At 37.2% G+C, this 24,401-nt stretch overlaps 1 protein-coding gene across 8 annotated transcripts in view; it reads left to right on the top strand.

The window, feature by feature from the left end:
- The window catches only part of CTNND2 (catenin delta 2), a 1,082,982-nt gene that overhangs the window by 741,504 nt on the left and 317,077 nt on the right, over positions 1–24,401 (top strand). For all 8 annotated transcript variants that reach the window (XM_063451948.1, XM_063451945.1, XM_063451947.1 and 5 more), the window contains one exon: positions 19,302–19,434. In XM_063451948.1, coding sequence (XP_063308018.1) covers positions 19,302–19,434 — 133 coding nt within the window. The remainder of the gene's footprint in view (positions 1–19,301; positions 19,435–24,401) is intronic.

Raw genomic sequence — 24,401 nt, 5'->3', positions numbered from 1 at the left:
TAATCGTTTAATATTTAGGTGAAGAGATCTGTGAATGGGGGAATAGAGAATGATGATCAAGCAAGGTTATTTGAGCTGTTTAATGATAATTTAAAGGATAATTTTGTTTGTTCTAGTACTGCTTTCATTTGTTTTACCTAGGGTATGAGAATAAGCATTCACTGAGTATAAGTCTATTGATTCACAATAATCTTTTCAGTTATCCTTTTAGTACTTGTGAAATTGTAGCATTAACAACCACTAAATTTGCTTTTAGTATTGTAGAAAAGTGGAATATACTGAAACTAAGGAGCAATGTCATAGATTTTAGTATATTATAATGCATATTTAAATGTGAAAACAACAATATGTATATTTGTATGACTTGTAATGCAGACAAAAAGTAAAATATACTCATAGCCTATTTTTCTTTGCTAAAATCAACGTGATACACCTTGTTGTAGGTAATGTATTGCTACATAAAGTGTAATATATGTTATCACTATTTATATTTGTCATTATTAAACACTATAATATGTATGTATGAATGTATGATGTGAAATCTGGGATTTTAATTGTGCTATATATCCTGAAATAAATAATGGCGAAAGCCATGTTGATATCTATATTACTTTCATGGAGACCCACATTTAAGAACATAATTAACCGTTTTATCTTAAAAAAAAAAAAAAAAAAGAAGATCATTAAAGTTAATTACATTGCAAACAATATCAATGTATCAAACCAAGCCATCAGAGTAGCAAATCTCATCCATAACAGAAAGTACAAACGAGTGGAAGACTCATGGATATTTTTCTTCTAAGGATTTTTTAGCACTTGATTACATCTTATATCTTTGAGTTGTTTTGATAAGGTATGATGGGTTTACAATGTAATGAAGAAAGAACCTCAGGGATATTGATTGTGCTTTAGTCTCCAACTATGGAATAACCTTCAATCTACTATCTGTACATCATGAATTTACTTATCAACATCATTACTTAGCAAAGGCTTTTATCAAGGACAATGTGTTTAATGTAAAGGAAAATATATAATTTGTGTCCAATACATGGTATTTCTCTTTTAACTCAACAGACATTGGCTTATTAACATATACTGAACATTTTATATATGTATAAAAATACAAAGTTTAAAAAAAGCCAGTGAGTGCACATGGTCATTGCACAGTGTTAATAGTCAACCCACAAAAAGAATGAATCAGAGAATACTATGGAGTGGAGGGACTCCCTAGAATGTGGAAGAGGCAGTTTGATAATGTATAATGTAACTCCTATGTGGCCATTAACTATGATTGGAATTGTATATGTAAGACTCTGAAGTTGTCTAAAGGCCAGTATGGTTGGTGTAGAATTGTCAGTTCTGTAGGCTGGTCCACCGTGGCACATGTCATAATCAAGGAAGCCACATTCATAGAGACTAGACATCTCTGATGTAAATGGAGATAGAATTACTCGATTTACATCACATTATAATCCCTTTAGCAGACAGTGGAATTCGAACCATTCAAAGCAATCTGTGGATCTGTGTGCATTGCTTAATCAGAAGAATAAAAGTATGTGTATATATATTTTTTAAATATAATTGTAAACACTTTTAAACACAATGCTTCTCTCATGTACACCTACAGATCAAGGTTGGGAAATATGCTTTCTAACTGACTCTACTTAAAGGACCACTATAGTGCCAGGAAAACATACTCATTTTCCTGGCACTATAGTGCCCTGAGGGAGCCCCCACCCTCAGGGTCCCACTCCCACTGCCGGGCTCCCTCTGTGCTGGAGACTCTCCTCCTCCTTTCCCCATCATCGGCTGAATGCGCATGCGCGGCAAGAGCCGCGTGCGCATTCAGCCAGTCTCATAGGAAAGCATTCTCAATGCTTTCCTATGGACGCTGGCGTCTTCTCACTGTGAAAATCACAGTGAGAAGTGCGGAAGCACCTCTAGCGGCTGTCAATGAGACAGCCACTAGAGGCTGGATTAACCTTAAAGTAAACATAGCAGTTTCTCTGAAACTTCTATGTTTACAGCAGAAAGGGTTAATACTAGGTGGACCTGGCACCCAGACCTATAGTGGTCCTTTAAAGAATATATTTCATTTGGGGAATGCTTTGCATTTTATGATCTTCAGCCTATGGGGTTATTCATCAAAAGTCCTTATTTTAAAAATACATTATGAAAACTTGCATTACATAAACATACCATTTTATCCATGGATTATGAAATTCTTGGTGGATGTTACAATATTGCTCCAAAACCTGAAATTGTTACTTTTAATTATTGGCCTTATTCAATCACACGACACGTAATTGTAGACAAAACAGCATGGAATCTAATAACACTTGAAGTCCTTGAATGCTGTATATCAGCGTTTCCCAATTGGTGTTCCACCAAAATGTCTAATAACAAAATGGCAACGGGTGGCGAGGGAGCAGTGGGCAGTGATCTGCCTGCTTAGCTCCCTCGCGCGCATAGCAGTGAAGCTGGAGCCGGAATATGATGGAGCTGAGCAGGGAGATCAATGCTCCCTCGCCGCTCATACACCTGCCTCTCAGCAGCCCCACTGGACCCCGGGGACCGCACGCCAGCCACTCAGTAGCCCCACTGGTCCCCAGGGACTGCACGCTCAGACCAGCAGCCCCACTGGACCACAGGGACATAGAGACTCCATGCCAGCACTCCCAAAGGTAGGGGGGCTGGGTGGAGTAAAATTTTAAACAAAATTGTATGTGTGTCTGTCAAAGTGAGTTTATATGTGCTTGTGTGTCTGTCAAAGAGTATATGTGTGTTTGTCAGTGAGAGTGTATGTGTGTCTGTCAAAGAGTATGTGTGTTTGTCAGTGAGAGTGTATGTGTGTCTGTCAAAGAGTGTGTGTCTGAGTGTGTCAGTGTGTGTATCTGTATGTCAAGGTTTGTGTATGTGTCACTGTGTGTATCTGAGTGTGTGTGTGTGTGTGTATGTCAGTATGTGTGTATGTGCCAGCATATATCAGTGTGTTTGTATGTCCCTTTGTGTGTGTGTGTGTGTGTGTATGTCAGTGTGTTTGTATCTGAGTGCATCAGTGTGTGTATATGACACTGTGTGTATGTGTCAATGAGTGTATCTGAGTGTGTGTGTGTGCCAGTGTGTGTACATGTGGGTGCCAGTGTGTGTATGTGTCACCGTGTGTATTTTAGTGTGTGTATTTGCGAGTCAAGATGTGTGTATCTGTGTGCCACTATGTGCCAGTGTGTGTGTGTGTGTGTATCTGTGTGTCAGATACATACACACACACACACACACACACAGATACACACTGACACATAGATACACACACTGGCACATACAAACACAGATATACACACTTCGACACATAGATACACACACCTTGACACACAGATACATACACACAGATACACACTGTTTGCTAAGGTGTGTATATCTGTGTCAGTGTGTGTATCTGTGTACCACTATGTGCCAATTTGTGTGTATTTGTGTCAGATTCATACAAACACACAGATACACATTGACACACAGATACACACACACACTGGTACATACAAACACAGATACACACACCTTGACACACAGACACACACCGGCACAACAGCTTTTTTTGGGGGGGGGAGGGGCATGATGTTGATATACTATGTCAAAGGGTTCCACTGGAAAAAATGAATTGGGAACCTCTGCTGTATATTAAAGAAAGTCACATTGCTAGCAGTATTGCAATAATTAACAACTCTAATGGGCCCCCACCAACAAAAGTCACCATCAACACATATTTAGTAGTGTTTCTATTGCCCTCTAATGAAGAAAAAAGGAACAATCATGAATTCAAAACTTAGTACCAAAAGCAGCTAATTATTCCAGCAAGTAGATTAGCCATCAGAATTTGATTAAGAACTCACATGTTGATCAAATGTTTTTCATTTAAACCTAGCTAGTATTTCTAATATTAAAAAACTGCTTTCAGGATGAAAAAATACATTTAAAACATTAGCATCTGTTTGATTTTTGTTACAACTATTGATGGTTTTGTAATCCTGAATGAAGTACAGAGAGTCTGTCTGCTTATTAGAAAAGTAAAAAGTAATTCAAGATGCACTGTTGCTAAACAGCTAGAAGGTGTCCTGTTAAATTATATGACCTGTTGCAAAAGGTTTTAAATTGTTAGGCATTGCTTTCTTTTATTGGACACATAAGTGCAAATTATAATTTTTTTCTAAAATAATTGGTGCCTCTCAGTATTGTGTGTTGAGGAATTAAGAGAGTTTGACTGAACGTAATAACTTAGCTCAATGGCATATTGCAAATGAATGCTCTTTCTCAGTGCAAAGTACAGTCTACATGCGAACTTGCTGCTCACTGTGTCTAGAAGGGTATCAGTTTTACCTTATTGACAAGTCCTATGAAAAGCCAAAATGAGTGTCAGTGTTGTGGTATCTCTGATGAGGCTACTGTTATACATGACATTTTCAGTCGTGTGCACTGATTTAACAATATTTTATACGGGCATCATTGATATAAAATTCAAGTGTGTCTCAGGATCAGTTATTTATATTGCCCTTCAATGTGTGGGTCATCTGGTATGTATTCCAATGGGTAGGAAAAAAAGGCCCATAATGCCCTGAAGTTAACAAGAGTCCAGTAATAGACAGAGCAATTACAAAGCATATGTAATGATGCATGAGTAATATTTGTTAGCTATCTTAAGATGAAAGAGCAAAAACAGTATATGCTGATGATGTATAGTTTTCCTCTATTAGAATACTATTTAAAAGGCATTCTGTGTTGAACAAGTACAAAAGAGAAACTGTCACTTTTCTGTAATCTATATTATTAAATAAAAAAATCCAACATCACCTTTACCTTTACCTTTCCATGTTATGCATTGTTTTCTTCAACATCCAGTTGAATACAGGTACAGTCCGATCACACAATGCAAATGAGGTGGAAACAGAAACATTGATTCTGTTTCACCTCTTCAACAGCCCATATTCAGTGGCAGAAAATGGGTAACATTTATAATGATGACATCAGAGTTATATTCTGAAGTCAGATGACTCTATTCTGAGAAGTCTTGGTAGGCTTGTAATCACATTTAGCACATATTCACTTCTTTTATTTGTATTTTATCTTGCCTGTTTAAAACTGATAAAATTAGTTATTTTAAAGAAAACGTCACTACCACTACCAAAAATAAAAATACAAAAATACAAAAAACCTTATCCACAAATGTCCAAAGCTTTTAAAATGATTGTTTCTGCATACACTATCATTCAGTGCTGTTCCAGATTTTAAAAAACCCTAATCACCACTAGACTCACAGCATACATTTCGAACAGAAATAGTCTGATTGGCTGCCAGCTGTGAATTAGACCTCTCTAAGGTGCAGTAATCAGTTCAACATCTATACCCATTCACAGAAGCCAGAACCGCTCATGAAATGCTAAACTCTACTTATTAGCAGGTCATGACTTGCCAACTCTTCAACATTTGAATTGAATGGAAACCTTTTAGGTGATAGAAACCTTTGCATTTCAATTTGACATCATAATAACAGATTGATATTTTAAGTGAAAACCAGTATGACTTTCATGTTTTTGAAGATTTATCATGCATAAAATGGGATTTTTGAATCTATGGAAATTAGCCCATTAGTTATGATTTTTTTTTCCATTACTTTCATTACCAATAAAATCCAGCTCTTCAGATCTTCTGCTTGGCCAAAATGATCTGATCTTAGTTAGTTATGCCAAGACACACATCATTAATAGAAAGTGGCACCATTTTATCCACCCAATGTAAAGTGCTGCGGAATTTGTTGGCGCTATATAAATAACATAATAATAATAATAATTTCCATATAAATGCATTCTACTCACTACTGACCCAATGGTAGGTCATGGTAGGATATGCATACAATGGCACCCAGTGGAAAACATTAGAAAAGGCCTTATTATTGGCAGAAGATTGCATACCTCTGTACAGAAACATTGATTCTACATCTATGTCATGTGAATTGCACAAAGACCTGGCAGGTTAGCCCGGCGTGAATACATGCGATGTTGCCTGTCAATCATTGGGCATGCCCACTGAGATTTCAATGGTCTCTGTAGAGTTCTAGTCCTTGAGCACAGAGTGTCTAATGATTCACTCCCACTACACATTTTCCCCCAAACCAGAACACCAACAGCTAACGATCCAGAGATAAAGGGAAAGGAAACTACAATCAGGATTGTCTCACCATCTTGACCAATCCTGACATTTCAGAGGCCGGAGATTGCATATATTTTTCTCTTTCATATATGAACAAACAAAAAGATCTGATCCAACAACTCCATTATCATATTATACTTACACTTCTTTGGCAAACCTGGAAATATTCAATTCAAAATAACTTTATAAATTCTATAATTTACCAGCTTTATCATATATTAAGATTAATTTAAATGGTAAATTTTTTATACATTTAGTTTTTAAAGTTTGGTATGGTTTAAACAGAACTTATAAACTGTACTGACTTTTACTGATGATATTATTAATGGAACATTATAGAGTGAGGAACACAAACATGTCTTCCTGACCCTATAGAGTTAAAAACATATCTAGCCCCCCTGTCCCCTTCTTGCTCTCCTAAATACAGTAATATATTACCTTTAGTCCAGTCTGCTGGAGCTGGCTCTGTCCCTGATCTGCTTGCTTGGCTGACATAATCAGAAGTAATTATCACAGCCAATCACCATTCTTTCCCATAGGAAAACGTTGGATTGGCAGAGAGTTTCACTTCTGATGATGTCAGCCAAGAAGGAGAGCTGGGTGGCGGAGCCAAACACCACCCTGGCCAATCAACATCTCCTCATAGAGATGCATTGCGAGGAAGGTTCAGTGTCACCATGTAGAGGGTCATTGAATGTCAGTGTGCAGCACTGCCCCAGGAAGCACCTCTAGTAGCCATCTTAGGATTGGTCACTGGATGTATCCCACCTTGTATTGTAAACACTGCCTTTTCTATGAAAAGTCAGTGTTTTACTGCAAAAAGCCTGCAGGGACTGACTATACTCACCAGAACAACTACATTAAGCTATAGTAGTTCTGGTGACTATAGTGTCCCTTTAAGCAAAGTAAAACTTTGCGTACTGTTAACGTACTTAAACCTCTGTGTAACTCTCCTGCCTTTACTGTTCTCATCAACACACATCTTTAATTATTTAGTAGATTTTGTTTCCATTAATATTTTTTTTTTAACTTAAACACAAATAATTTAGATTTCTATTTTTTTAGCAACAAAAGGAAAAATTTGAGTCATGCACAACTGATATTGAAGTACGCACCCTGGTGCTACCACATTTTATTGGAAGGAATGTACAGAATGCAAAGTTTCGGGCAGTAGCCCTTTATCAATGCTAATGTCCTTCAATATCAGTTGCGCATGACTCCATTTTTTTCCTTTTGTTGCTATTATACACTGGTGGAACTACAGTGTGGAGTTGTTGCAGCACTGCTCATTTGTGTTATTTGCTTTAATATTAGTGCAGGCAGGTACTTTGCCTCTACCTCATTTTTTTTGTGTAATGATCTCTATTTTTTATATAGAGAATGACATCATGAGTTGAAGTATGAAAATAATGTACATTGTTCTGTTTAAATAACACAAAACCATAAAAATTACTTTGAAGGCAACTTTTTTTTTGGTATTATTGGAACATATACTATGGGAACTAGGCTAATCAAACCTGAGTATAATTAAAAGCAAGACAGATTATTCCACAGTGAGAAGTGAATGTTGAAATAAATGTGTATTAACTTAAAATAGGTAAAAGCTAATTAACGCTGATATTTATTCAAGGAATGTGAAGAAAATTAGATGAAATCTGTTACACAAAAGATCGAAAAATTAGTATGTTCTACTGATATCATAGGATTAACACAATGTGTATCCAAATAAAAATATTTTTTTCAGAATATTTGTTTCAATTCTGTAATTTTACTAGTCATAGTTAGTCAATTAACCATTTATGCTTTATTTTTTATTAATTGTGTTAATTTTATAGAATAACTTACACTTCAAAGGAAAACAACAGGCAATGGACATTTATATTTTATTTAATAAATATATCTTACAGTATAACATATATGTATTGGCCATATCCATGGCCACAGTACCTACCCAGCACTCCCATCCACAAATTAGACAGAGACCTAATTAGAAGAAAATGTGTAGGACAGAGTATATGTTTCTTTAATATTTTTTTTTTTCTCTTTGGATTTCCTGGGGGTTGTTACCCACTTCCCTAAGGGAGTTCTGTCTCTCTTCCTTGGAAAGCTTCAAGATATGGCCATGTGCAAATGTCCCCCCCCCCGCCCCCCCCCCCCCCCCCCCCTAAAGACTCCCCTTTAGTGGCCAGGGGCTTTAATTGCTGTGACCCTAGAGGTAGTAATACTTGCACATTTAAAATTATTTAATCCTTTTGACTAATTGATATGGATCCTTCTCTGTCTGCTCTCATGGTATGGTAGACATTTTTGTACCTTTTCCTTGGTGATCCTGGGATTCTGTGGGCGGTTTTGCTGCACTTCCAAGCAGATTTCCGCCATTTATTTTTCTTCCTCTGGACCCCTTAGCTATGGGATTTTAATTTTTGTTTCAACATCTTCCCGTACTAATGTGCATGTGCGGTCTGGACTTAACAAGTATGGTGCATTGCACATACATGAGAGTCCGTGCACCAGCATGCGCAGTTCACTGCTCCACATGCTTCTATGTCTTTGTGATGTCATTGCCTCTTTTAAAGTGCCAAAACTGGGGTTTTCCCGTATTCCTTTTACAAGCAAAGTGTTGCTAGTTCTTGGACTTTTTTTGGAATTGATTATTCTGTGGATTCTCTGTAACTTTTAATGGTACAATTTCTTAAAGGTATATTTAATATATTTTTATATATGGTATTGGGTCCTTTTAGGATCAATTTTTTTCTTCTAACAATGCTGTTTATTATCCAAGCAGGTAGATATGGATTCAGGTTAATCTAAAAAAAACCTCTTGAAGTCTCATAAGTAAGCCATATTTTGTTTATTACAGTTTAGTTTTTTCTTTGCTTCAGATATTTTTCTGTTTAATCTTGGTTAAATAAAAGAGTGCTTATTCTGACATTTCTGATATTATGTGAAAAGCAGTGAGAGAGCTATAGAAGGGAAACATCCATGCGTTGCCTGTTTGAAGGCAGTAGCAAGGTACCTTTACTCCTACACCTGACATTTTAGACTATAATAAGAAAGCAGTTTCCCATAGCACAAAGGAGGCCAGTAAGTCCTACAAAAGGTCCAGACATCAGGATTCTATAAGCAGAAGCCTATAAAGACGTTTTCTCCTTTTCAGAGGAAGAAGCTGTGCCTATTACGTAATTTGACCCAGCCAGTATTGACCATCACTGCATATAAAGGAGACAACTAAAGATGTCATCTTCCAGTCATTACTTCTTTGATCTCACAAGGAAGAGAGTCACATTCAAAGTTCATGAGCCTATCAGGGAACTCACTTCAGAGAAATGGACTAGAACAGATAAAAAGCTTTAATTTCAAGGAATAATTTCCAAACTTTATCAATTTGACACTTCTGCTGCAGCATCCAGAGATAGTGCACCAAAAGTGGATGCAGCTGTAGTCAGATTGGCTAAATGCACCACATTGCCATTAGATATTGCTGATCTCTGAGAGACTCCATAAATCACAGAATGATCATGAACTGGGCTAATAGACACTGATTCAGGAAGGTGTAACCTAAAATGCACGTTTATTGGATCAGCATACAAAGACAGTAGAAGATCACCTGAGCAGAGTGGAAATATATCCAGGTTAATGGTCCCTGTCCGAAGAATCCTTCCAGGAGATTATATTCAGATGGGAAACTCCATACGTGGAAATAATGGTGAACAGGAAGGTCTCCAAGTTCTTCTCGAGAAGCCTTGATCCTTATGCCATTGGAAGAAATGCCCCATCTTGCAGATTGCAGATCAAATACGATATGTTTTTTCCGCTGGTCCCACTTCTATCACCATTTCTCTAAAGGCTTCCCCAGGAGCAGGTATCCATCAAATTTATAGCTCCATTTTACCATGCAGATCGTGGTTCCCTCTGATTCTGGGCATCTGCGTGCAATCCCCTTTTGACCTTCCGAAGAGTCTTTCCCTTGTACATCAAAGTCCGGTCCATCTTCCAGATTCTCTGTCCCTAAATCTGAAGGTGTGGATCTTGAAAGGTAAAGGCTTCTAAGGTGGTAGACACTCTCATGCAAGCAAGGAAATGCTCCACATCAGCCACATATTATCGTGTTTGTAGCTTACTCAGCATGGGCTCAATATAAGCCGCTGAATGTACAAAATCTACAAAGGTCAGTCTTGATAAAATTCTAAGTTTTAATTATCTAAAAGGTCATGTTTCAGCCTTGTATGCTTTAACCAACCACCAATGATCCTTTGATGAAATCCAGATTATACAGATTCCTGTTGGCGGTTCTAAAGATCCGTACACCTATTAAATCAGTTTTGTCCATCATGTAATCTTCTTATGTTAAAGGTTTTGAAGGGTCCTCTTTGAGCCTTTGGAAACAGTCAGCTTAGTGGCTTTGGTATCAGTAAGAAAGGTATATGAGCTTCAGCCAGTATTCAGGAAAGAACCTTTTACGTTACGTTATTTACGTTAAGCTTGACAATGATTCCATTGGGAGTCGAAACATTGCAGTGTTCCAATGTTCTAATAAAGGTGACTGAAGAAATTGGAGTGCCTGCTGGTCCATCTTTCCAGGGAAAAACCTTTCACAGTTTTCCATTATTTACGTTATTTTGAGAACTGTTCCAGAATTTAGGATTCAGGCCTAAAGTAACCTCTGCTTTTCACTTGAATTAAGTAATCATTCTTTCTGCACTAAGATCATCGTAGCAGAACATAGGAAGTGAGACAGACGTATGTACTCTGGATCTGGTTAACCCCTTAGCCCCTTAACGCCATTACGGCGTTCTATGCCGTCCCGCTTTAAGTGGGCTTTACAGCCGTTGCGGCGGCATAGAATACCGTAACGGCATTGAACCCTGGAGCGCCCGGTATACTTACCTTACTGGCGCTCCGTTTCGGGAGGACTGCCTCACAGCCCAGGCCCAGCGATTACATGGCCCCCTATAGCTGGCTGTGGATCTACCAGCAGGGGGGCTGTCTAAAATATCAGACAGTCCCCCTGCTGGTGGGATCTGTAAAAAAAATAAAAAAATATTAAACATGTTTAAAAATAAAATAAATATATTTATATATATATATATATATATATATATATAATACATGTATATATTATATATATAATATATATTTATATTATATATTTAACGTCATACATAGTGTATTTTAATACTAATATAAGTACATATATTAGTATTAAAATACACTTAGAATGACGTTACATATATAAATACGTATAATTACAATAATAAGTAAAATAATAAAATATTGAAACAAAATTTAATATAAATTATATATACATATGTAATTTCATTCTAACTGTATTTTGTTATTAATATATATATATATATATATATATATATATATTGGTAACAAAATATACTTAGAATGACATTCTATATATATCTATCTATATATAAAATGCAAATAACCGCAAATATATATATATATATATATATATATATATATAGATAAATACATATAATTACATAAAAGATGACATTAGTATACACATAGAATTTAAATACCTATAAATGCAAATATATTAAAATTCTAATTGTATATTTAAGTAATCTTTTAACATAATTAGGTGATTTGATTAATTAAAATTTGATTGACATACCTGACAACACAGGGAGAAAGTGCAGAGAATTTAATTCGCAAGCACTATATTTGACCCTGTAACTCTCCAAGACAACATAAAACCTGTACATGGGGGGTACTGTTTTACTCGGGAGACTTCGCTGAACTCAAATATTAGTGTTTCAAATTGGTAAATTGTATTACAATGATGATATTTTAAGTAAAAGGGAAGTTTTTTGCATTTTTTTAAAAACGAACAGCACTTTTATGGACTATATTATTGTTGTAATATGTTTTACTGTTTTAAAACACTAATATTTGTGTTTAGTGAAGTCTCCCGAGAATACCAGTAACCCCCATGTACAGGTTTCATGGTGTTTTGGAAAGTTAGAGAGTCACATATAAGGCTTGCATTTCATTGTTTTTCATTGAAATTTGCCAGATTGGTTATGTTGCCTTTGAGAGCATATGGTAGCCCAGGAATGAGAATTACCCCCATGATGGCATACCATTTGCAAAAGTAGACAACCCAAGGTGTTGCAAGTGGGGTATGTGAGTCTTTCTTAGTAGCCACTTAGTCACAAACACTGGCCAAATATTAGTTTTTTGCTTTTTTAACACAAAAACAAATATGAACGCTAACTTTGGCCAGTGTTTGTGACTAAGTGGCTACTAAAAAGACTAAACATACCCCTACTAAGTTGTCTACTTTTTCAAATGGTATGCCATTATGGGGGTAATTCTCATTGCTGGGCTACCACACCGTCTCAAAGGTAACATTACCAATCTGGCAAATTTCTATTTGAAAATGGAACGTTCTATATTTGACCCTGTAACTTTCCAAAACACCATAAAACCTGTTAATGGGGGATACTGTTGTACTCGTGAGACATTGCTGATTACAAATATGTGCATAACAGTATTATGACATTCACAGCTAAAATGTCAGACGGAAATACAAATTTAAAAAAAAAATCTTATTTTCTCACATTTTTTTTTAATTTTATTCATAATGAATTATGTTCCATATATGAATAGTTAATACCTTAGGTTGTCGTCATTGGGTATTTCTAAACTCAGGAAAAAATGTAGAAACTATTGATCATGGGTGTTTTTTGGCGGTTGTAGATGCGTAACAGATTTCAAAGTTAGAAAAAGTAGTGTTTTTAAAAAGAAAATTGTGTTTATTATTTATTATTATCGCGAAAGGAACCTGGCGGAGCTGGTGGTTGAGCTCCCCGGGTCCTCTCCTGCCTCCCTCCCTGCATGTGGGTCAGTGGGGAGGAAGGCTGAGAGCAGAGCCGGCGCTCGGATAGCGCCGGCTCTGCATGAGCCGACAGGGGAGATCCTGAGATCTCCCCTGCCGGTCTCACTCCATAGGCGTGCCGCGGGGATTTGGGTGTGCCCAGGCACTAACAGACACACACTAACAGACACACATACACACTAACAGACATACACACACAGACACATACTAACAGACATACACACACACTCACACACATATTTGTTTTTTAAATTTACCCCCTCCCCCCCCCAGCCTCCTTACCTTTGGAAATGCTGGAGGGGGGACTTCTCTTCCTCCCTGGAGGTCCAGTGGCTGCTGGTTGGGCGGCATTGGCGGGCGGCTGGCGAGGGAGCTCTTCCCCTGAGTTGTCTGCTCAGCTCCCTCGTGCGTCGCAGAGGGAGGCTGGGAGCCGGAATATGATGTCATATTCCGGCTCCCAGCCTCACTCTGTGGCGCGCAAGGGAGCTGAGCAGAGTGCTCAGAGGAAGAGCTCCCTCATCAGCCGCCCGCCTGCCCGGCATGTCAGTTAGCCGCAAGGCTAAGAAGACATTTGCCCTGGGCATTTGCCCTGGGCATTTTGCTTTTTTTGCCGCCCCCTGGAAAATGCCGCCCAAGGCAAATGCCTTGTTAGCCTTGCGGCTAAAACGTCCCTGGCTTTATGTGCAGCTGCCCATGGATTGCATTAACATCATTATGTTTTATTTTTAATTATATATTATATATATATTATTATATCTATTTTTTTTGTATATTTGTTTTACCTTTTTTGTCATTGTTGCATTCATATCACACATATATCAGAAGTGATATATAATCACTTAAAAAATTAATATATACAGATGGTTTGGCTAACATAAGCTTATTTATATAATTTAAACACATCTGAACAAGTAGTTGTCTTAAACAAAGCAGAGACGGGCTGTCTAAAGCTGTTTTGTTCCAGATTTTCACAGTTGCGCTAGATCAGGGGTTCCAAACCCAGTCCTCAAGTACACCCTACCAGTCCAGGATTTAGGGATTACCCTGTTGTGTCTAAAGCAGCGTTTCCCAAACCAGTCCTCAAGACCCACCGACAGTCCAGGTTTTGTTTGTATCTCCATTGGAAAAAAAACAGGGAAATACATAAATCGTGGACTGTTGGTGGGCCATGAGGACTGGTTTGGGAACCACTGGTCTAAAGTGTTAAGTTTTTTTTTTTGCTAAAAACACCTTAGACACAACTGGGTAATCCCTAAATCCTGGACTGGTAAGGGATACTTGAGGACTGGATTCAGAACCACTGGGCTAGGTAGTTGGAGGTGACTATTATTGACTTCACTGTGTCACTGAATATAAACTTTGACAATAATGTTTAACATTAATCAAGATGGCGCCAATAATTTCTCTATAATATTGGAGGCTTCTTTAAACCTTTTTTTTTTAAATAAAAATATTTTTTTTTATTGAAATCTGGCAATATGTTTCATTTCTTAAATGTGTTATATGTTGTAAATGTAGGGAACATCTTAGTATTTATATCGCAATATCTTCTTTCTTTTAATATCATAGTGTTAATTGACTAAGTGTGTTGTGTAACTTGAATGATGTTTGAGGTTAGCATAAGTTCAGACAGTCGTGTAGTTATAAGTATGTGAAATTTACTAAGCTACTGAACACCCAGGCAATACTTTGCTCCCCTTTGTTTGTAGGGCAGATGAACTGAATTATAAATCAAGTCACTATACTGTTCTGCAAAGGAACTTGTGCTCACATATGGTGGGGGGCAGATTATTGTCTGTGCTCCCTCCGGGTCCTGCACTAAATTAATGTCATTCAGGTTTTACAAGAAAGTGCCAACCACAAGCTCTGCTGGACATCCAGAGAACAGGATCACAGCCGCTCATATACCATCAGTGAAGACAGCCCCCGGTCCAAAGGTTAACAGGAATATGGGAAATGTAAAAACGCGTACATAAAATGTGTGGAGAGGCTGAAGATACAAAAAAAAGCAAATGCAACCACAGCCACCCCACACAACACACAGTGGAAGCTACAGAACACAGAGTGACAGCCATCCAACACAGAGACACTCAATACTCAATGACAGCCGGCAACCCCCTGTGCCCCCTCCCCCCTCTCCCACACACACAACACACATAGCCATCCAACTGAAAATCTTGTAATTCCAGTAGGTTGTGCATAGAGGAGAAAGATAGAGATAGCCATACACACATGATTTATTTCTCTCTTTGTAATAGTGAAATTATGTGTGTTTTCTGTGACTTAGAGTCAGTTAAATGCTAATAATTTATATTGAACATTTATCTTCCAGCAGAGAAATTATTTCAGTATCTAGCTTATAAAGAACTTTGGCAAATGTTTGTGTGGTTTGAATTTGACCAAGGTATCTACACACGCAACAAAAATATTTTGCAGTACTGCTTAGATCAGGGTTCCCAATTAACTTTTTCACGTGGAATCCTTTGACATAGTGTATCAACATTGTGTCTGTGTATCAAGGTGTGTGTATCTGTGTTTGTATGTGCCAGTGTGTATGAATCTGACACACAAATAAACACACTGGCACAGATACACACACCTTGACACACAGTGTGTGTATCTATGTGTCAAAGTGTGTGTATCTGAGTTTGTATGTGCCAGTGTGTGTCAAGGTGTGTATATCAGTGGTTACTCTGTGTGTGTCAGTGGTTACACTGTGTGTTACTCTGTGTTACTCTGTGTATTACTCTGTGTGTTTTATATATATATATATATATATATATATATATATATATCTGACACACATACACACACACTGGCACATAGTGGCACACAGATACACACTGACACACAGATACACACTCAGATACACACTGACACACACATCTTGACTTACATTGACACATACACACAGTGTCATATACACACACTGACACACTCAGATACACACACTGACATACACATACACATACACACACATAGGCACATACAAACACACTGATACCCACTGGCACATACACACACATACTGACATACACACTTAGATACACACAGTGAAACATACACAAACCTTGACACACAGATACACACACTGACACACTCAGACACACATACTCTTTGACAGACACACATACACTCTCACTGACAAACACACATACTCTCTGACAGACACACATACACTCTCACTGACAAACATACATACTTTGACCCTTTGACAAATACACATACACTCTCGCTGACAAACACACATACTCTTTGAAAGACACACATACAAACACATATACACTCTCACTGACAAGCACACATACATTCTCACTGACAAACACATACACACTCACTGACAAGCACACATACACTCTCACTGACAAACACACATATACTCTTTGACAGACACACAAACACATACAAACTCCCTAACAGACACACATGCAATTTATTATTTAAAATGTTTTACCTTAGGGAGTGCTGGCATGGAGTCTCCAGTGGGGCTGCTGGGCTGAGCATGCAGTCCCTGGGGTCCAGTGGGGCTGCTGGGCTGAGCATGCAGTCCCTGGGGTCCAGTGGGGCTGCTGGGCAGAGCGTGCAGTCCCTGGCGTCCAGTGGGGCTGCTGAGAGGCTGGTGTGCGGGCGTTGAGGGAGCAGTGATCTCCTGAACAGCTGAACAGGGTGATCACTGCCCACTGCTCCCTCGCTGCTCGCGGCCATTTTATTTTTACAATTTTTGGCAGAACCCCAATTGGGAAACGCTGGCTTAGATACTCTTACAATTTTTATTCTGCTGTAGGTCTTCTTATTTTACTTCCTGACCACTTTTTACTATGTTGTTTTATAAATTCTCACATGGTTGGGTGATTTTGGCCTTGCTACTGATTTTATTTTACTCTAATCCTTAATAGCTCAATAAAATTATTTGCCATTGAATTTGGTAACATCTCTATTTTATTAAATTAGAGAGAATGTAAATTTAGCCACTTTAATTTGAGAAAAGAAAACGTAAATAGATTGTTACCTTGAAATTAAAGAAGGATTAAATGCTTATAAATATTTATAAATATCTCAAGAGTTTGACCTAACTCCATCTCATGAGTTGGCCTTAGGACATCTGCATTTTGGTTTGACAAGTATACTGCCCCCTCGAAACACCACATCTGCCGCTCTCCTTAGTTATAAAGCATCCTGAGGCAACCTTGAAAAACCACAGGAAAATGTGCAAAATCTCACCTGTCCGAATCATTATTCATGCATAATGGTTGAACACAGCAATCTAGGGTCAGCTCAACAGCTTTCTGAAGCACTTCAAAACAATGTCCAGAACAAATGAATCGCTGATACCTCCAAGATAAAAGCTTCTGCTTAATTATTCATGTAGAAAATGAATCTATAGCATAGCTATGGTTATCAAAATAATGAAAAGCGTGTGTAAAATCTTGCAGACATCACTCTGAAACAAGTTTACATCACCTTACATGTTTCATGCAATACTTGCACTTCAATTCATAGGCACTTACTAATAGGCAAAGCTTTTATCTTGGAGCGGTTGGAAATGTATTTGTTCTGGATGTTGTTTCCTGAGATAACCTGGGTTTATATTTACTGTGTATTGCTTGCTGTTCTCTTTTAGTTTTGTTTTGACATTTTTTTTTAAACTTTGTGTAATAGATTTCTCCTGGATAATGGTTTTAATTTAGCTTTTCAGCTGAGGGCAAAAAAGGGTTCATTTGAAAATAATAAATGTTTCTATAGACTGTAAGCTCATTTGAGCAGGGTCCTCTTCAACCTATTGTTCCTGTAAGTTTTCTTGTAATTGTCCTCCTACTTATTGTTAAATCCCCCCTTATAATAATAATAATAATAAAAATGACTGTCGACATTTGTAAGAGCATCCTTTTTTTTCTCTTTGTTTAACTTTTATTTGGTAGGTTTTCACCATCTTTTAAAACAACATAAGAACGGGTAATGAGTTAAGATCTATTGACCTTCTTTTCTTGACTGCATAATGTTAAATGCAACATATTTTGTCATACTCCTTTCTCACCTTAGTTGTACATGTAGGGATGTAGAGAGGGGAGGAGTTACCAATGGAATGTGCATGTTAGTTCCAACAGGTTCCATAATGCTGGAATGGGATGTGGGATGTTGATGATAATAATAATAATAATAATAATATCTCTCTCGTAGTGTCTTGTACTGGCAGTTGATATGGATGTGTTTTGACTTACATTTTTCATGCACTAAACATTGTAATTATTTTTAGCATTATTAGCCAAATATATTTTTGGACTCTATATATACTATATCACAGCTTGTTATCATATTGTATTTGGTACACTTTTTGCAGCAAGTTAGCAGGTGCCCAGGCTGAATGATTTGCAGCTAAATATTTCACATTATGAAAAATAATTCTCACATATCAATAGTGAATACATCTTTGTTTCCGTGCATTAAGGAAATGGTGCTTGCAGTCATGTACAATATGGCTTGTATTTTATCATAGCATATTAATATTGTATGCAAACAAATACAACTGCAACTTTAGAAGATTACACATTCATCACAATTTATATCCATAAACGGTGCCTATTATTTATTTTATTGGGAATTAAAAGAATTCACATTTACTGCCAGTAAATCAATTGTTATAAAAAGTATAACAAATATATAAAATATAAGGATGCATATGCAAAATACAGTTTCTTGTGCCGTAAGTTTAAAATGAACTAGTTGTGAACTGTTTTTAAATTGAAATTGTTGTTTTATTGTTATAATATAATCAAAGATTCTCACATGATTTACCTAAGGGATCTCTCTCTCCCTCCCTCCCTCCCCCTCTCTCCCTCTCTCCCTCCCCCTCTCTCTCTCCCTCCTCATCTCTCCCTCCCCCTGTCTCCCTCTCCCTCTCTCTCCCTCTCTCTCTCTCTCGAATTTAAAGTGAATTTGAAATTTAAGGTCAGAATAGCAGGACTGGAAACCTTATCTAAGTTACCAATGCTTTCCATTTAGCAACTCTGGCCTTAAATTTGAATTCATTTAAAATTCTCACTTTAGAAAATAACCCTATCTCTTATCGAGGGGCTACTCTAAGAGAAAATTGCATAATTACATAATTATATGAAAAGAAAATAGAAACCTTTTGAAGTGTTAGGCAAAATATCATGGTTTATGTATTTTTTTCAGCCTTCAATGAATCTAAATAATGATATATTAGTACTTGTAGTTCACAACAACATTATGTTTTGCATCTTTGCAGGGAATTTGGATGGAGGGATCCAGAGCTTCCAGAAGTAATACAAATGCTGCAGCATCAATTCCCTTCAGTACAGTCTAATGCAGCTGCCTACCTGCAGCATCTCTGTTTTGGAGACAATAAAATCAAAGCAGAGGTAAGTTGTATACTTGGCTACCAATCTTAAAATACTGAGAAAAAAAATAATAATGAAAAATGCTCTGCTAATAACCATGCCTGAAATTACTTGCCACTTCCAGTCTTATCATATCCATTTTATATATGAAATTAGTTTAACCTCTACTCAACATATGGATTTTTGTTTCCCACTAAACAGTGTAGGAAAAATGTGTAATAATAAAACCACATTATTAAAATCTAAAATCTAAAAAAATTTTATCTGCAAATTGCTATAACTATTTTTCCATATCAGCAGATTTAGCCTGAATTGTACTAATCATTGTTTAATTCACAACAACTTTAGATGCGTTCAAGTTACAAAAAAACAAAAACAAATACTATAACTAAATTCCCGTGTGACACATCTTGGGGTTTCATATTTGCAATCTAATTTCTATACTTCATTGTATAAAACTACACTGTTAGTTTTGATATTATCTGTTAATCAGTATCTGTTAACTGCAATGGCAACTCTCTTATACTAAAGCTAATTCTGGTTGGAATTTGGTCAGCCTGAGCGAATCTGCAGCAATAGCCCAGATGTATTTGGTGACTTGATTGAAAACCAGTTCTTTTTCCGAATCCTATGCAAAAATTCACGAAGCCCAGATTTAACTAAAATTCGGGCCAAATGCATCCAGGAGAATGCACATTCGCAGATTATCATTCACTTGGTTTTATTCAAGCAAACAAAAATTTTAAATAAAAACTAGAATAGCAAAATCCCTCAGCGCAGAGAGGGTTAAATATACGGCGATTGGCCAGTGTTTGGTTACAGGACAACTGTCACCAGCAAAAATGATTTATTATAAAAATACTTGCAGTGTGTAAGGAAAACACATGGCATTTTTTTTACATGAAGTATTTGTAAAAATACCTGAAAATCTGGACCTTGCTTTCACAGACCCCTTGATCCCTCTGCTGTATTCATACACTTTTGATTGGACTGAAGTAGAATCCGACTGTTAGGCACCTGCTTCACTCCCTGCCAGGATCGGTGATATCATCTGCCATCGCCCTATGTGCTCTCCCTAGCCCAAATTCTGACCGCATTGGTAATTCTCATATTTACTAAGTCCAAATGGTGTCAGAATTCAGAGGGTCTGACTGATTTTATAACATTGGTTGGATGAAGAAATCACAGATTTTCAACACTCACCCAATCCAATCTATAGTACCAGTATCGTACATTATCATTCACAGGCAGGCAGTCAACGTTCAAATAGTTATAAGTAGATATAAATATGTGCCCGCTGACTGCCTGTGCTGCCTGCTGGAAAATAGTTCTTCAAATTATTATTCACTTGCAAATAGCAAGTGAATGATAATTTGCAATACTGGAGCTGTAGATTGGATCAGATGAGTGCAGAAAATCAGTGATTTCATCTTCTGAACCAATTTTATAGAATCGGTCAGAACTTCTGAATTCTGAGTGCATTTGGCTTTAAACATGAGAATTGCGGTGTTCAGATGTTAACTTGTTTTAGAAGCTTTATCTCCTGCTCTGTAAATTGAACGTAATCACTTACAGGAGGTTCTTGTAGGCTTTAGCAGGCTTTCAACAGAGCAGGAGATAAGAGATTCTGAGTTAAAAAGACTGTGCAAATATTTGATCCTATTTACTGCTCACAAGAGATGTTTTAGACAGAATAAACTATGGTTCTGCAGTACGTGCTGTGATTTGGGCACCATGATAATTAAACATAACATATATAGTAATTTAACCAAGCGTGTTAACAAACAAGAAATGTATAATGCCCAAGATTCTCAGCCAGGCTGCCTGTTTCTCATAGTAACACATATATTATGGCGTAATATGCTCTGAATATGTCACATTTTAAAATAATGTAAACAAAAATTAATGTATGGAACTAAACCCAATTGTGTCCATTCTGCCATATAAATGTGCCACTGCCTATAGGTTTCAGTCAGTGCAAAACATTTTTAAATGGTTGAATTCAAATCCCCAAGTGTATTGTTCTCTTCACTATTTTGGTGCCCTTCCACCCTTTAAATGCTTAAAAACATTTACTCAACTTATATCCCCTGGCACACTGGTCTTGCTATGATCACCCCAACTCCTCAGTCGATTATATCAGCCAATCCAAGCATTAGGAAGCTAGTGTACCTGTGTGACAAATTGCCACACTGCACCAATCATATTGTTTATTTAAGAATAATTAATTGAATAACTGGTTATTGTAGAAACACCTCTCGTGGCTGTCTACAAAACAGCAATGTTTTACATTACAGAGTTAAAATAACAGGAGCACTGCACCCAGCCCACTATACTGAGATGATTTTGGTCTGCGTACCTTAATAGCTGAGTGTGAGTGTGGCCTTAAAGGTGGGTGCGGCCTAAACATATGCAGTACCCAGGGTGTCAGCAAAACTAACCATTCCATTCTGCATCCAGCATGTAAGAAAACATTTATATACAGTCTACTAAAATGTAGTACTATTAAATAAGAACAAGACTATAAAAGAAAAATAATTTCCTTAAAATATACATTTTATAGCAGAATGAATGCAATTCCCATCAGTCACTATGAATTCAGTATTATCTTCTTTTCAAATGCTTTTGTTAATTAACAAATTATGACATTTAAATATTGCAATAATAATGTAATAACAAGAATAAATTACAACAATAATAAAAATAGCAATAGGTATTGTCTTCTGATTAGCCGATAAACAGGATAATTCCCCATATAGCAGTTGCTGGTCATATTTTTCATTTCTATTGCCAGTATTTTTATTTTTGTATTTTACTTATATAATATTACAAACAAATCAGCCACAAGTATAATTTTATTTTTAAAAACAAAATCTAAACATTGTTTGACACCAGAGATTTTTCTAGTTAAAATAACACTATAGTCACCAAAACAACTTTAGCTTAACGAAGCAGTTTTGATGTATAGATCATGTCTCCGCAGTCTCACTGCTCATTAATCTGCCATTTAGGAGTTAAAACACCTTTTATCACTTTTTATGCAGCCCTAGTCAGGGCCCAGATTTGCCACAAGGCCCCGGGGTGGCAAGCAGGATAGGGGCGGCACATGCAGCTGTCATTTCTTTATGCATCTGCGTTTTCCTTTTAGCCTGGTGGTAATTGATTTGACTGGCACCATGTCAATGAGCGTGGCCCAATGAGGATCAGGTAGCTAAGTACTAAGGAATAAACAAACAACATTCACAGGGTTGTTCCCTTAACACTGGATTCTGCCTGGATGCATTTAGTGTCTGGATTAAAAATAATTTGGGGCTAAATGCATCCAGCATGATGAATATTCACAAATTATGCAAGTAAATAATTATTTTAAGTACTGTTTGCACTCTGGCGGTCCTGGCAGTACAAGGGTTACTTATGTGGTGGCCGGCCAAAGCTTAAAGGAACACTATAGTCACCTAAATTACTTTAGCTAGATAAAGCAGTTTTAGTGTATAGATCATTCCCTTGCAATTTCACTGCTCAATTCACTGTCATTTAGGAGTTAAATCACTTTGTTTCTGTTTATGCAGCCCTAGCCACACCTCCCCTGGCTATGATTGACAGAGCCTGCATGAAAAAAAAAACTGGTTTCACTTTCAAACAGATGTAATTTACCTTAAATAATTGTATCTCAATCTCTAAATTGAACTTTAATCACATACAGGAGACTCTTGCAGGGTCTAACAATCTATTCACATAGCAGGGGATAAGAAAATCTTAATTAAACAGAACTTGCAATAAAGTAAACAGCCTAAATAGGGCTCTCTTTACAGGAAGTGTTTATAGAAGGCTGTGCAAGTCACATGCAGGGAGGTGTGACTAGGGTTCATAAACAAAATGATTTAACTCCTAAATGGCAGAGGATTGAGCAGTGAGGCTGCAGGGGCATGTTCTATACACCAAAACTGCTTTATTAAGCTAAAGTTGTTCAGGTGACTATAGTGTCCCTTTAAAAATGAGCTGCCATAGTAAAAAAGTAAAATAAATTTTAAAAAATAATAATAAACAAAAAGCCTATGGAGGTCACTAAGTCATTCTTATGTCTGTCCCTCCAACCTTGGTCAGTTAGAGAGAGCTATTATATTAATCATGGAGGAGAACCTAATGTCCAACTCCCCAGCCCCCCCTGCCTCCAGCAGGTCCGCTTCCTCTCAGCACCAATCAGTGCATTCCCGTTGTAACCCACCTGCTGCACAATACATTGCCATAGGTAAGAGGCAGGCAGGATAAAGTATAAGAATAGACATGAAAAAATATTTAAAGACCTACTCATCCATCAAAGAAAACAGTCAGTGTCCTACTCTACAAACGCACCCACTGCATCCACTACATATACTACATATACTCTACATTCACTACACATACACATTACATCCACTATGCACACATACTGCATTCACACAAACACACACTGCATCCACTACACACAACCTCTGCATCTACTATACAAGCACTGCATCCAATATACACACACACTGCATTCCCTTACAGATACAGATGCTGAATCTTTATGGGCGGTCTCTTTGGTAGGTCCTGTGGGCAAACTCAGGGGCCAGCCGTGGAGGCCCAGGCATTGAGCTTTGTAAGTGACCTCAATATTTCTAATCACAACCCTAATTCTATAGTCCAGAATAAGAGGCTAAGAAGCCAACTACTTCCTGGACTTGGAAGAGCTCAAGTTTCATATAACCTCCAAGCATTTCTGCATATGTATTTATAAATTATCTATATTATGCATGAACAAATGGAGGTCACTTACATAGAAACATAGAAACATAGAATGTGACGGCAGATAAGAACCATTCGGCCCATCTAGTCTGCCCAGTTTTCTAAATACTTTCATTAGTTCCTGGCCTTATCTTATAGTTAGGATAGCCTTATGCCTATCCCACGCATGCTTAAACTCCTTTACTGTGTTAACCTATACCACTTCAGCTGGAAGGCTATTC

Source organism: Pelobates fuscus, chromosome 4 (genome assembly GCF_036172605.1).
Source record: "Pelobates fuscus isolate aPelFus1 chromosome 4, aPelFus1.pri, whole genome shotgun sequence".
Taxonomy (NCBI): Eukaryota; Metazoa; Chordata; class Amphibia; order Anura; family Pelobatidae; genus Pelobates; species Pelobates fuscus.
The sequence above is the reverse complement of the archived record's forward strand: the minus strand, read 5'-3'. Positions and strand labels throughout refer to the sequence as shown.